This window comes from Chamaea fasciata, unplaced genomic scaffold (genome assembly GCF_029207755.1).
Source record: "Chamaea fasciata isolate MVZ Bird 193981 ecotype frontalis unplaced genomic scaffold, bChaFas1.0.hap1 SCAF_4, whole genome shotgun sequence".
In the NCBI taxonomy this organism is placed as follows: Eukaryota; Metazoa; Chordata; class Aves; order Passeriformes; family Sylviidae; genus Chamaea; species Chamaea fasciata.
In genome coordinates, this window is record NW_027094089.1 from 36407334 (window position 1) to 36423436 (window position 16103).

Consider the following 16103-nt stretch of genomic DNA (forward strand, 5'->3'; position numbering starts at 1 on the left):
CTGTGCTGACTGTCAAGGCCACACTACACCATTGCAGGATAGACCCCAGTGGTCTGAGAGCCTTGCAAGTCTGGCAGACAGATGTCACACATCTCAGAATTTGGATGCTTAAAGTATGTGTTTCAGTGGACACCTTTTCATTGGCCATGTGGACCTCAGTCCACACAGGGGAAAGAAGCTGCAGTGCCACTGCACATTGGTGTTTAGCCTTTGCCACTCTAGGCATTCCCCATACAAAAAAACAATAATGGTCCAGCATACTTTTCAGAGTACTTGGCACTTTTCACACCACTCTGTGGTGTGTTTCACCACCCAGGTATTTCTCATTACCCTATGGGATAGGCCATTGCCAAGTGTGCCCATGGCATTTTATAGCGCGTGCTTGAATAACAAAAGGAGGGAATGTGTGGTGAAACCCCGCACAGTAGGGTGACCAAACAACTATACACTTGAAACCATCTGACAGTCCTCACGAATTCTCAGAATCCTGTTATTTTAAATCATTTCTTATCATTGCAATCCTCTAGTGACCAAGCCCAGGGTATCAGTAAAGGACCTCCTTGCCAAAAAATGGGAAGGTCCCTGGGACCTTGTTATTTGGGGGCGTGGGAACACCTGTACTTCCATGGATGTTGGCATCCAATCGATGCTTGGTGTGTGCATCCTGCTCTATGCTCTGCTTGGGATCACATCCGACAACATCTCCCCTACAGCCCCCAGGAGACATTGTGGAGCAGCAATTGGAACAACACTTTGCACCACTATATGAAGATATGAGACGTGTGGAACGACAATCTACCTCTACCTATAACTTAATTGAGTCTTGAGAGACAGACACTTTGGGCACAGGACTAAGCACATAGATGTGTACTTTTTAGTGGAAATGAAAGAGCGAAGTGTCACCCATGGTAGTTTTTAAAGTTTAACAGTTTGTAAAGAAGTTAGGTGTTTGTTGTAACTGGGTTATTGATGTGAATAGTACACAGCATACCACCCTGCGAAGCTGTGCTTGATGGCTCCTGGACATGTCGACTTGGGTAAAGAACCTCATTTGACCTAGGCTTTTTATTTGTATTATCATGATTGTTCCATACATTGTGCCATGTTTGTTGTCCTGTCTGCAAGAGCCCTGCAGAGGATGACAGACACTGCTTTTGTATTTTAAAACGAAAAGAGGGAACTGTGGTGGCTAACAGCTGGCCTGGAGGCTTCACAGTTATAAATAATCTTAATTATAATTTTATAACTGAAATATAACTAATTATATAACTACCTAAATTATATTACTTGACAAGTCTAGGGTGTTGGGGAGCAGGTCTAGGCCACTGGGGACATGGGCAGCTCTTGGCCAGTTAGCCAGGTGGCAACTAATTCAGCCAATCAGGACTAACCATGCAGACTTTCCAAACTATATAAGGAGAACAGCACTCAAAGTTGGCTATTGCTGAATGAACACAGCGTGTTGTGTTATCCCTCTCAACTGTGGCAGGGGTCAGTCTCTTCTTCCAAGTGACAAGTAACAGGACAAGATGAAACAACCTCAAGTTGCACCAGATTTAGGCTGGATATCAGGAAAATTCTCCTCATGGAAGGGGGTGTCAAGCCCTGATACAGGCTACCCAGGGCAGTGATGAGGTCACCACTCCTGGAGGGATTGAAAAGATGAGTAGATGTGGACTGTGCGACATGGTTTTAGTAGGGAGCTTGGCAGTGCTGAATTAAGGGTTGGACTTGGTGATCTTGATGGCCTTTACCAACCTAAAGTATTCTATGATTCTATGACAGTCAGCCCCTTTGTCCCAGGCCCACACTGAGCCTTTTTGTGTCAGCACAATGCCATGCCCCTATGTTCAAGAGTGCCCAGTAAATTCAAAGGAGTCTATCTCCAGCTTATTTTCAGGTAAGTACAGATTTCATTGTGTGGTCATTTCAAGACCAGTTATTTTTCCCAAATGAATACAGCTTAAAATCTGTCAAATAAGTCCATTTTCAATCTGTTGAATGCATATAAAGTAATTACAATCCAATTGTTATATATAAAGATCCCTAGAAATTCGTAAATTCATCACCATATTTATTAGGATGTAAAACGATGCTTTTTTAGGAAAGCAGCTCTCAAGTAACTTTGGAAAATATTCATTTCGGTTCTCATATTCAGATAAAGATAAGGAAGTACCCCTGATATATCAATGAAACATGTAACCTTGAAGGAAAAAAAAAGAAAAGAAAGGATTCTGATTAGTCTAAGAAGCTGGTTTAAGTCAGGATATCAATAAATACTATTATAATAGCATATTTTAAGCATCTGAATAAATGAAAAATGCCTTTTTTAAAAAATGGATGAGCTCAGTAGACTGTCCAGCAGTCAGGCACTGAACTCCCTGTAGAAGAGATGAAACAGTAAAGCTGCAGGGCTCTAATAACAACATCTACATAAACATCTGTGAAATAGTATTTGGAGACCACAATTAAATTGCTTCAAAAAGAATTAGAAGTATTAATAAACAATACGTCTATCTCACTATAGCTGATGATAATACGTATTTTTTAAAAAGGGAAACTGGATTATTTTGATGATTTTCAACAGCAACAGGAAGTACTATTACCATTCACATTTAGAGATACTGCTGGCTGGAAAGGGAACAAAAGGAGGAAGAGGACTTGAACTTGGGTTCAAGTCCAGCTAAGAAATTGAGATTCTGTTTCAGAGCTCTTTCAGTGCAAATTTTATTAGTCTTTTGGAAGAACTAGCTTACTGATGCTGGAAATCTGCCAATAATCTTAAATGTTGGGGAAGTGAAAATAAAACAGTCACAGAGTGACTGTTATACCCTTTGTTAAGAGTACTGACACAGAGAAGTTCACCTCTTGTAGTTTTCAAGGCCCAAGATGGTGTTTTGGGCAGTGGTGTGAGGCACAGGTTACATCTCCAGCCATCCAGTGGTTCTTTACATCACTGTCAGCACTCAGGGCCTGCCTTGGTGGGTTTGGATGAGTATGATTAATTAATTTGGAAGGTTAATTAACCTGCCAAACCTACCCATGTTTATATTTTGACCATCATCCACCACACTGCAGGGGCTGTACCTGCTTGGCCTGCTTGATCACAGTGCATGTTTCAGTTATGGATCACCTGGGAAATAGCATCCATTGTTAAATCCCCCCCAAAGTTAAGCCACGAGCCCATCTGTATTGTTACATCTCTTCCCTGATGGCCTGAGGAACACACCAGCAATAATTCACCCTTATGCTGCCAGTCCAGGTCCACCTGAGACACTTTAATCTTGGCAGCCCAATCCACCTGTCCATTCTTAAAATGCTCTTCAGTAGCCCAGCTCATGGGTGCATGTGCATTTACTTAAAATACTTTTACAGCCAGCTTCTCTACCCTGGTAGTGATGTTTTGCCACAATTCAGCAGCCTGGTCTAGCCATCCCCACAGAACATTTGCTATCACCCGTCAGACAGTACAGAGGTAGAACACTGATCATTTCTCTCATACAGTGGTATCTAAAGCCAGCTGGATGGCTTTCAGCTCTGCAACCTGACTTGATCCACCTTGTTGCTCCATAATGTCTGTGACTTGCCACGTAGAACTCCATATAGCAGCTTCCTATTTTCCATGTAGCCCTACAACATCGCAGGAACCATCAGTAAAAAGAGTGCACAATTCTTCTTTCCCTGGTGTCTGATTGTATGGAGGGACTACCTCAGCACATGTCACCTTCTCCTAAGATGATGATGATAGTCTGAAATTTTCACCTTCAGGCTGGTTCATGATGACTTCAATGATCCCTGGGTGATTGGGGTTTCCTGTTTGAGTAAGTGGTGCAATCCACTTACTCTATGTGGCATCAGTGGCATGATGTGTGGAAGAGTCTTCCTTTGCACATCCTGCCCAGCACTGGCAGAGAGGGAGCCAGGAGGAGCTGTGCTATGGTGCCTGAAGTCCTTCAGAACCTGCCAGGATCTCTTTTTTCATTTGGGGTGTAGGCCTCAGATGATTTGTATCCCTGACTCCAGAACCCCAGGGTTCATTCTATAGTCTCCTCAGTTATTCTTCCAGAGACTCCAGGAAAGACAATTTTCCCCATCTGAAGTGTCGAGCCATTTTTCACATCTTTTTTGTCCTGACTGGCTCCAGGGCTACTGAATCAACCATCTCCTGTTTGATTTGTTTAAAAGCTTGTCACTAAAAATCATTCTTTTTCTGGACAACATGACAAAGAGGGTTTATAACCTGACTGTGTTCTGGAATATGCATATTCCGGAAACCCACAGCACCTAGGAAAGCCTGTGTTTCCTTCTTGGTGGTTGGTGAGGACACAGCTGTTGCTTTATTGACCACATTGGAATCTGATGTCTCCATCTTGCCATTTTACTCCTACAAACTGAATTTCCTGGACACGGCCCTTGACCTTGCTATGGTTTATGGCAAAATTATTCAGAAGGATTTCTATTATCTTTTCCCCTTCCTCAAAAATTTTCTCTGCTGTGTTGTCCAACACAATGACATCCTCAATGTATTTCAAGTGCTCTGGAGCTTCAGGCTTTTCCAGAGTGGTCTGGATCAGTCCAAGGCAAATAGTGGGTCTGGGTTTCCAGCCTTGGGACAGTTGGTTCCAGGTGTGTTGGATGCAATACAATAAAACCCCCCTGTGGCCCACACTCTGCTGCTGAAGACATGGAGAAAAGCACATTTGCAATATTGACGGTGGCACCACTTAGCTGTCCTGGATTTCATACTGACAGCATGTCCGGCACAGCAGTGCTCAGTGGTGGTGTGACTTCCTTCAGGCTGTGGTAGTCCACTGTCAGTCTCCACTGGACTTACACACTGGCCATAAAGTACCACTAAAGGACTAAAAGGGTGAGTGAGTCTTGCTGGCCACTCATTGGGTCTCCAGTTCAGGAATCATCTCATGGATGGAGGGGTCACAGAGTCCTAGCTGGCATGGTGTTATCGATGGTGCACTTTTTGTGGTAGTGATGTTTTAATTCTACCTTCAGCAGTCCCACAGCAGAATGGTCCTCTGAGCGACCAGGCAAGGTGTTCGGCTGCCTAAATTCCTATGTCTCTACAGCTCTCCCAAAAGAGAGATTTTGGCTCCTTGAAATACCCTCTCCTGAGGTAATCTAGGCCAAGGATTCATGGGGCCTCTGGGCCAGTCGCAATGGGGTGTGTTTGCCATTCATTCCCAGTCAAGAGTCACTTCAGCTCCCAGTACAGTCAGCTGTCCAACTCCCTGTCACCTCAGAAACAGAGATGGATTCTGCCCCTACACATCTAACGATATCAGCATAAACTGTTTGCTGGTTTCAACTAAATCTTGATAGTCCTTTGGGACTGACATGCCAGGCCATTGGATCCACAAAGTCCAGTAGATGTTATTGTCCTTTTCTTCCACCTGGCTGGAGGAAGGGCCCCTCTAATCATGGTCATATTATTCATTGTTCATTTCTTGTAAGTATAAACTTCAAGAGGATTGAAAATAACATCAAACTTTCTACTCTTTCTGAGGACTTGCTGGCTGGAAACTGGAGCTGCGTTTGTCCTTAAATTTCCTGTGGTGGTTCTTCTTCCTCTCAACTCACATACCTGTGCTGCCAGCACAGAGGCTGGTTTTCCATCCCACTTCCACACATCCTCTCTGTGGTCACACAGCAAAAACCACAGGTTACCTTGTGGTTTGTACCCTCTCTCTTGAGCAGAGGGGTACTTGCCCCCAACAGCAGACACTCTGGTCTGTAATGGAGGAGCATGGGACATTTCCTCTCTAATCTGCTCAAGTCTTTTGAGTCTGTCCATAGTCTTGGACAGTCTTTCCACAGACAAGGTGCAGGGTGGTAGGAAGGAAAAAAGATGACCATCACATGGCTGGAGTCAAGTAGTGAAGCACTGTTTGTTCTCCTCCTTTCATGGACATCAATGCCAATGAGTTGGTGCACAATGATTGTGTGCTCTGTATAAACTTCTGCCACATGGATTGTGCACACTGGACCTCATCTGGATCTACAGGGGATTGCACATTATTTGAATCTCTAGAGATTACCTCCAGCACAGCCAGTTCTCTCAGTACTGGGTACCTACCTCCATGGTGTCACACCTGCCTGGGTGCACTACTAGATCATCCCTGAGAGAGCACCTCTCTCTCACACTTGACAGCAGTCATCTGCAAAGGCTGAGAGCTTCTGTCCTCTTCCCAATCCCCTTGTCAATGCCCACATCCTGGGAGAGGGATGCCAGCTGCTTGGCCTCATTACCATCTAGTTTCATATCGTGAGCTGTGATATTGCAGCACTGGAGTAGCCAGGTCAGCAGGGGCTCTTCTAGCTGGTGGTGAAATCTCTTTGGAGATATCACAGCTTACCCAGGGATAGGGATTGGTGATTATCTCTGGCCCTGCATCTTTGTCCTTTAGTGAGGGTTCTGCTTCCTCTTCATCCCTTACTAAGGGAACTGATTCGCCTTTGGATTTCTTCATTATTGGGGCAACTTCCATTGGCACTGTGTTGTTCCTGTGGTTCACCTGCAGTTTGAGCGGCCCCACTGCCTGTTTTTCTGCTTTCCTTCTCCTCCCCCTGAGGGTGCAGTCTAGTATCATACAATGTCCAATAAACAGTAGCCAGGGTCCAGGCACATTGTAGAACTTCCCTCCTCTCTGGAACTGCCACACCATTTTTCTTTCAAATATTCTGCCACTTTAACAGGGTCCTGTAGTTGTTCAGGGGTGAATGGAAACCCCTCCAACAAGAGACAATGCGAGACAACTTCCTCTGCCACAATTTCTCAACAGGTCCCTCTGACACAATTTCTTGACTGGAAGAAACCCCTTCTCCCCGGAAGAGAATCCTTTCTCAGAGGGTGTGTTGGCAGGAAGTGACATAGAATGTTGGCTATGCCCACTCCCAGCTGCTGTAAAAATTAACTCTGTCCTACCCACAACAGTGATTTTTTGTTTAGTTTCTCCACAAATAAAAAAGCAAAATTCCTTTCAACTCTATTTTGTACCACAGAAGTACCAGGTTTAAGACATGAAGGGTTGCTTTGGTATTATCTTGTTTGCCTACAGTGACTGCAAGCCATCAATGTGCACACTGTGCACCTGCTAGAGGAGGCAATCAGGCTGTTATTTCAAATATTTTTCTTTTATAAATTTAGGCACAAATTTTGTGTACCATTGTGAAGTAAAGGCCTGTTAATAAAAGTCAAACGAGTTGCTAGCAAGTGTCCATTCCAAAGAAAAAGTTTCAGGTCCCCTCTAGGCTTCTGTCTAGTGACACTGAGGGAGAGAGGTCCCTACAAAGCAGAATGGGAACTATTCTTACCTTTCAAAAGTGTATCCTTCCCCAGAAATCTCTATAAGCCAGGGTATTTTCAAAGGTGTAGAAGATACTTGTTTTCTTTTCTCCTGCAGCGGAGCACATGTGCAGTCTTTTTTTCTGCAATATCTTCATGAAAATTGCATAAATTTTTCCTAGTTATATTTCCAAATTTTTCTGTTACCCACTAGAAGACTTCAAGGCTGCAGCCCCTCTCTGCCTGCTGTCTCTTGAACAGTCAGCTCTGGATCTTCTTCTGCACTGAGCTTCAGCTGAAAGAGGATCAATACTCAAATTGATTAGATCCACTATCCCTCTTCCTTCATCTGAACTGCCTTATGCCTAACAGAGCATCATCTTAGGAAATATGCATCATGGGCTTGAGTCCCCCCATACTAAACAGGAAGTGAAACTGTTGTTTCTTGTCTAGGGCAAGTGCCATGCCACTACACTTAAAACAAGGAGTTGCAGTAGGGGAAGTTTCATGTCTTCTGAGCTGTGGTTGTCACAATCACAGCTCTGCATGTCTGTACCTGTCCTCCAGCGGCCTTGCTGAACCTGACCTTTGTCCCCTGTAGGTAGAGGTCAACTTCTACTAAGTGCTCAGGGCTTTACTGACACGCCTCCTAGCTATTGCCTCTATTACCAGAGTAAGACTTCTTTCTGAGGTGGGAATATGACCCCCAAGCACTCTGACAGGTTATGAGAAATTGAAGGTGTTTGATCAGTCCTTATGGGAATACAGTCCTCATTTTAGAAAAGCTACAACGTAAGACTGGCTTTCCCATGTGTCTTTTTTGAAGAATGGGAAGCTTTGATGTCACCTGCTCATCCTTCTGACCCTTCATATTGTTTTGGCTGTGGTTTTGGGGGGGGTAGGATGCTTTCAGTTCTACTCTGAACATAAACCATGCAAGTTCTTAAAGCCGTATCCTTCTTCCATCAGCCAAAAGACACTCGATTTTTGAAAACCTGATTTTCCACATCTCTACCCTCCAGCAAATCAACTGCACCACTCAGCTTGGTGTCATTTGCAAATATGTCAAGAGTACGCCTGATCCCACTGTGTCATTAATTATGATATTGAATAGTATTGGTCCTGGGACAGATCCCTCAACCACACTACTTACTACTGTTCTCTGTTTTGACACTGAGCTGTTTGTTGGCAGCAACACTTCGGGTGCAGTCATCTAGCCAATTCTTTAACCATCAAATAGCTCACCCATCAAACTTCCTCCATTTCGACGTCACAGGCCTTACAAAAATACTTGTCCACCTGATATGTGTCCTCTGGCTTAAATAGGTGGTTAATATTGGATTAAGTTAGGGGTTAAGATTGAAAATTTATTTCCTCATATAATAGCAGAGTCTATTATATGGAGTATACTGTTATATGTCTGTAGTCCTTTCATGACCAAACGTCTGCCTTTGGTAAGAGGCTGAACAGGGCTGAAATAGGAGAAAACCTGTCAACTGCATTTCATCACTGAACATCTGGACTAAGAAATTAGTTTTAAAGCACACTATTTGTAAATAACACCAGAGTTTACACATTTTTTATCATTAGGATGGGAGAATTTGAGATACATGGCCTTGCCTTGTTGCATGAATGTGTGATGTAAGGGGAATCGTTACTATCCAGTATCAGCCCTGAAAACACACTCTGTGAAAAGGATCTGAAGTTTCAGAATGGGAACTGGGGTTTCTAAAAGCTCAGGACTTCTCAGCTACAGTGACATAAGTCACATGTCCTCAACTGTGTATTCAGACTAGAAGGAGGGCTTAACATTCAGGTTGAGACGGAAGAGGCTCGAGAAACTCCCTCCTTCCCTTGCACCATTTTGCATTTTCATATTGTACACTGATCATTTAAATTAGCACTCACAAAAATGATGAACTAATGTACTTGTTTGAGACTAGGCAGCTGGGCAGATGCTCTATAAAGTTCTTCCCAGAAACTGAATCTTGTGCCTCCTCTGTTACAGCCATGATAGTCACAATTACTGTCAGCCATGCACAGTGTTGGCAGCCCTGGGACAGCACACTTCCAGTGATCAACTCTCTGTACCCTCAATAATACATGAGGCCAATTTCCTACTATTGAATGGCAGGTGCAAACTCCCTGCATCATGCAGGCAGTGTGCACCTGTGATTGTTTTTTGACTCTCCCTTTGCTTTATCAGAACTTTGCTTTATCACAACTTAAAAAAGGTAAACATAAACCCTGGCTTTAAACTTCCTGGCATTTGACAGTTTTGACAGCAAGTGATGGAAAGTGTCAGCTAATTAAAAAATTAATTTCTTTTTCAAATGCCACTCTTTGTTATGAAAATGGCTGCTCAAAATGCAGCCTACATATTACCCTGTAGAGAAAGAACCCAAACTGCAAAAATCATAGTGCTGTATTTAATTATGACGCAGAGTTTTTTACAAAGAACAGTAAATTGCATAGTGAAAGCCCATTTTCCGTGATGGAGAATACATTAAAACAATCCTTTTCAAGCCCAAGAAACCCATGCTTACTACAATTGCTAATTTTAGACACAGACTTCTTGACCTACAGGTTTTCTGCTTGGCATGCATTTATGTAAATTGTTTTTCCCCCACATTAAATGCCTACTATGACTTGATGCAAGTCACACAGAGGTCCAAATGCTTTAACTAGAGCAGAGCAAAACTGCGAGCTCAGACATTTCAGAAGCCAGTAACCAATGGCAAGATACATGCATATTGCAGGAACATTTATACAACTTCCAGAAATTTATTTTCCTTTAAGCTCAGATTTTAATTTCGTCAGCTATTCTTTTCTGCACCGTCATGGAGAACAGCTTCAAAATATGTCACCACCAGGGAGTGAGGAGTGAACTAAATCTGAATGTGTGGGGAGATTGGTCAAGATGGGAGTCATTGCAGGTCCCAGAGAAACAGAGCTGATGAAAGCTGATGAAAGACAGGTATGTGTGACTGCTTAATGCAGCAGTGGGAAATCAAACATTGAGCTTCAGGGGCAGGAGGTATGTGAGGGAAACCTGAAGTGCTGACATGAAACCAGCAGCTGAAGCTCTGAGACCATATTGTCAAGGAGTTACATCTAAGAAAAGGTGAATTAGTCAAAGAATGTGGATGAGGAAAAGCAGCCTATCAAGAGAACAAATAGGGAGAATAAACAGGAGAGGAAGACATGGCAAACAATTTCTAATTAATGTTTAATTGCCAGTATCAGTGGTGACCAGGAAATCAAGTTTGGTCACCTAGACACTGCAGGCTGAAGTGGAAAAAAAGAGAAAGGGACCCTTTACATTGAGAGATGTTGGGCCAGCTCCATGGCATGCCATCAGCAACATCTGAAGTTGGGAAGAGATGGGGAATGGGGTGGCTGTTGGAACTGTGTAAATGTAACACAATGTGGTTTTGTGCCGTGTGCTCCATAAGCATGTCAGGAGAAAGTATGTATCTGCATTGTGAAGAGAAAACACTGAACAGGCTGCTTCCAGCATTATAATCCACTACAATTCTTCCCCAATTCTTTTCCAATCCTGTCTTCCCAAAACTGTACTCTGCCTCAGCAAATTGCAGTGACTGCACTTTCTTCTAAGAAAGATACTTCTAGAAACATAGTGCAGAAAGACTTGTCTTTTACACAAATTCCACTCCTTAAAAAAAATCCTGCAAGAATTGAAGATATATTTAGTAGTTACCCAATTTCCCAGTAAATCTTTTATTTAAGCAATCCAGGCCCTTCCCCATTTTTTCTTCCCTTTTCCCAACAGATGTGCTCAGGAACACTCAGTCTGAAGAATACAAACACAGTGTTGAAAAGGACTTGCTTTAGTCTCTAGGCCCATTTCTTCTGATCATGCCATTATCTCATTACTGTAAACAACAGACTCCTCCTCATACAAGTACAATTGCTTGTTGAACTTGTTACATGTCCCAGGGCTAGAAATTCTATGGGGAAGGAAATATTTTTCTTTTTTTTCACCATATTTTTTCAAGAGGCAGCAAAAAATTCCTTTTATGAATGTAACTCAAGAGTAGTCATGACCAGCAGTAAGATTCTGAGATCTAGATTTTTGCAAGTGAGAGAAATGGTCAGTGCAGCACACTGCAAATCAGCAAGGTTAGCACTATAAGGTGGCAAAAACACCACTGGAAAGAGATGATTTTTTTTTTTTCTTTTGAGTACCCAGCTCAACAAAAAAGCCAGTATCTTTCACTATTACCATTCAGTGAGAAGGTGGTAGAGGCTTGGAGCAGACTCTGGGAGTTGAGGTGCAGATGCAAATGGGTCAGTGTCAAATGAAGAGTTTCTGCCACAAAGCACTCAATCTGGGTTAAACCACAAGTCAAATAAACCACATTTTGGGATCCCTGCCTGCTGAGCAGAGAGCTGCAAAGCTTTTCACTATGTTTTGTGTAGTATACATGCATGTGTAATCTAACAATGATGAAAGGAATAAGTTTTCCCTTATCTCCTTCACTCAATGCTCCTGGATTGTCTTCATATGAAATATCTTACCATCATGCAGTGCATTTGCTGGCAGCTCTTCCTCTTGTTGATAAAGCCAGTGCTCTCAGGGACCAAACTAGATGATAGACTCTATGCAGACTGCTTAATTACTTCCTCATTATTCCACTGTTGGTTTAATTGCAATAGGAAAAGAACCAAAACAAACCTTGGGGGTTATTGCACTTTGGATTTAAAATACTGAGTTATAATACAGCAGCTCTTCCAGTTAAAAGCTCATTGCTGTTATGAAAAATACTTAGGTATTCCTACAAAGAGGAACAACTGTAAAAACAGGGTAAGCAAGCTCTGTACTATGAGTTACCAGCAGGAATGTAACAACAGCCTCTCAGATAAATCAACCTTAGTGAATTTTGAGTGCTCTCACATCCAATCTAAAGATGGAGCCCAACTAAACTAATGATTTTCTATGAACCCACATAAAGTTACATTTTATTTTTTGAGAACAGTAACAATTTTGTGATTGTGAGATGTCTTATTATTTTTTGATTGTTTATGAACAGACAAGTTGCTTTTGGAAGAAAGCCTGCCAAATCTAACAGGTTAGAAACAGACTTCAGAATCAGTCTGGAAAAGGAAGATATGTTGGAATATTTATGGCATAAGGCAGGATTGGCTCTTTACAGAGACTACCTACACAAAGCAGCATAGACAAACTGCAAATAGTGAAAATGGGTTCACTCACAAACTGTTTTAAATTGTGATTTTAAATCGTCTTGTGGCAGAAGAATCATATTTAATCAATAAGCATTCTTAGCATTCCCTCTGTGTGTTATATTTTCAGTGAGATCAATTTTGAGTGATTAAGTAATTTAAAAGAAATTCACCATCTTTCAACAAACAGATGTTTTTGTTCCCCTGCCCCCTTCCCCTGCATGTTATGGAACTTAAAATACTAAAATCCTGCACAAAGAAATACGATGTTTTCATTCACATGCCCATCACAGCACTCAAGGAAAAACAACAACACAGGATTTCAAAGATAGAGGCTTCAGAATATCTAATAGAGCAATGCTTAGAAATGTGTTTAATGCAGGAAACATGCATAACCAGCTCAGATATTACCACCAAAGTAGACATTTGAAACTGTGTACAAAAAAAAAAAGACAAGAAAAAAAATCACACGCAGGCTGGTGGGCAGTATTAAGAAGGTACAAGGCTTGCAGTGTATTAAATGTGCAAAACTGACAACAGGCAACAAACATTCACATCTTGTTGAGTCACAAATTTGTTTTTTTTAAAACAAAATAGGCTGACCAGTGCTTCTGATGTCACCAGCAATATGTTGCTTTTCAGGTAGGATACAGCCAAAAGGTTATACAAGCAGCAAAATTAAACTCTTTCAAAGTCATTATGTAAGAAGAGCATGTTTAGGTCCAAGGCTTTCTGCAGACCATTCATTTGATTGGCATTCTTTTAAATATACAAACAGAAGGATCAAAGTAACTGTCATGTAAGAACTTGGCTATCACCATATCTGCAAAATAAAGAAATCCAAGATGATCCTTCAAGAGCAATGCAGCTAACACATATTTCTTTGGACAAATACATATTCACGTGTGCTTGCAAAATATTTCTAAATAGACTTTTCAAGAAGTATTTTTAGAGTAGTGCAATTTAGCTTTATCTGCAATTGCAACCAGTGAGAGGTAATCCAGAGAGGACCACAGAACCCCTTGAGGATGCAGTCCTGTTGCTCTCCTCCAGGCAAAAAATCCCCTTTAATGTCACTGGGAACTATAATGAGGAGCTGTGCACAGGTAGTCCCTCAGGAATGAGTCTCTCCTCACAATGTGGGGAGCTGAGTGTGGAAGTCTGCATGCAGCTACCAGAATATATCCCCAAGTACTCATTATGCAGTGGCCACTAAGACATTTGAAATGTAAATGTTTCTCATCTACGTTCCATGTAATTCACAAGATAATGCAGTTTCCATGCAGTAGGGAAAGATCATATCAGAACAACTGACATTATTAACTAAGGAAAAACCTCAGTATATCAGTTTTACCACAACTGCAATTTTTTCCTCTACATGGTATTTCACATTGGTAACAGGTAATGTTATACCATAAAGCCCATTAATATGGTCTTTTGATTTGGATGAAAAACCTTTTCTGCAAGATACCCATATTAAAATAGTTATGTGCACAAAAAGTGTTCATAGCATGACACCCAAAGCAGTAAGGAGTTAGTTTGACACATTAGAGCTAAGCTATGTAGTACAAATGAAGGCTATTGGTACACGTAGAAAAATATGACAGGCAGTCAGTTACAAACCTGGCAGTATTTTGAAACAGGGATTTTTAGGTCTTACAATGGAATGATAAAGACAGCAGGAACTGCTTTTGGGAACTCCAGAAAGAGATTTGCACTTGGTGTTTCTCACTGTCTTACAAGCAGCCCTACCACATAGAAAAATGTTGCACCAGGAGTTAACATCAGGGTATGAAATTTAAAAAAATCTGCTAAAACTGAAGTGCAGTAGGCTCCACTGTATTTCTCTTGCAATATATAAAACATAGAAAATTGTAATGATGACGTACTGGATAAAAATATTAATGCTCACAAAATCTGAGAAATTTTGAGTCAGATTTAAAGTTAAACATTTTGTAGGTTCAGTTGGCATGATTTGACTACCTCATGTGTTTTTGACTACCAAGTAGCAGCATATATTCTCCATTTTAGACTGACTTATTTAACGTGTTACCTTGTTTCTAACAAGGCTTTAAAATGGCAAAAACCCTACTTGAAACAAATGTCTTTACAATGAGAAATAGATTTTCCATGAGAAACACCTTTTAATACTGTTACAAAATCTCCCCACTAGATAAAAAAGGCGAGAAAAATAAAAAGCTTAAAGAAAGGAAACGCTTCTTAGGCTTGCTCTTTTATCTTCCCCTGGCAGATGCTGGTCTCCTCAACGCATGAAGTTGGCTAGGCAGTATTGGTTTTTTTTCTCTTGCTTGGGCTGTGAGTAGGATCTTGTTTCAGTTCATGGTATTGCATCTGTTTAAACACAAAGTTCAGAAAGAAAGTTGTCAGGTGGCACTTGTTAGAAAAAAGGAAAGTTTTTTTTTCAGGACATAAAAAGTTAAGAAACAAGGAGACTTTCCCCCTAAAAACAACACAGGATTTGCAGATGTGATTCACCAACAACAGAATGACAGATCTAAAATAAGAAGGAAAACTAACACCAGGAAAATCCTACCAGAAAATAACACTGCATGCTGATGCAAACTTAAAAAAGACTACTGTTTTTTTTGGTTTTAGTTTTGTTTTTTCTCCACGAGCTCTAGCAGACAATAAGCATTATCATCTTGACCACGTCGGATTCCATTCTTCTGAATGTTTCTTAAAAACTTGGTTATTTCTAAATGCCTACCACAGAGGGTATCAGATACAGAGAGGGTGTTTGCACCCATATCTCCTACTTAATACCAGCTCTGAACTAAAACTAGAAATATGGGAAGTCTATAATCTTTGTGACACTGAATGTGATTTATGTGCTTGATGCTATCTTAGATCTTGCATGCTCTCTGGGGATTGTGTACTGCATCATAAAAGCTTGTAATTCACAACTGGCTTTTTTATTTTTTTTTTCTTTTTTCTTTTTTTTTTTTTTTTTTTTTTTTTTCTCCAAAGGAGTTTACAAGCACAGTTGAGCCGTGGCCCCAGCAATAGCTTACACCCATGGAAAAGAAAGGCCAGAGTGCTCTCAGAGTGCTGTCAGAAGACACTGGGCAATGCTGTCTGCCTCTTCCATTATTTGACCTTCCTGCTCCTTCTCTGCTTATCCTGAGAGACTCAGCTCCAGCACTCCCTACACAGTGCCCTATCCCATTGAGATTCACATCGTGCTGGATGCTGTTTATGTTTATGCTGTTACAAGCTCTCACATCTGCTACCATCTCACAAATACTTGTCCTTCTACTGATTGCTCCTATGGATGCTCAGAGACACAACCAATGCAGGAACTTCTTTCTCATTGGAAAAAGATCTAGCAGCCTCCTTATGGTTCATGGACTATCCTCAGCTTGAGTTTGCAATTTCTTTCTGCCAAAGAATATAATACTAAATCAAAATAATTGCTATAAAAATTCTTAAAAAAAAAAATACGCACCACTTGCACATCGGAAGGGACTCTGGACAGAAAGTCAAGTAGCTCATTGTTATCAATTGCATATGGATTTCTAATCTTCTTTGTAAATTTATTGATGCCTGAAAAAGTGAAAGTTCAAATATTACTATCATA

At 41.3% G+C, this 16103-nt stretch overlaps 1 protein-coding gene across 1 annotated transcript in view; it reads right to left on the minus strand.

Moving 5' to 3' along the window:
* Positions 1–12586: 12586 nt before the first annotated feature.
* The window catches only part of MCTP1 (multiple C2 and transmembrane domain containing 1), a 252660-nt gene continuing 249143 nt past the window's right edge, over positions 12587–16103 (minus strand). The window contains 2 exon segments of the mRNA XM_066181289.1: positions 12587–14857; positions 15972–16069. Of these exon segments, the coding sequence (XP_066037386.1) occupies positions 14786–14857; positions 15972–16069 (170 nt within the window). The 3' untranslated portion in view covers positions 12587–14785.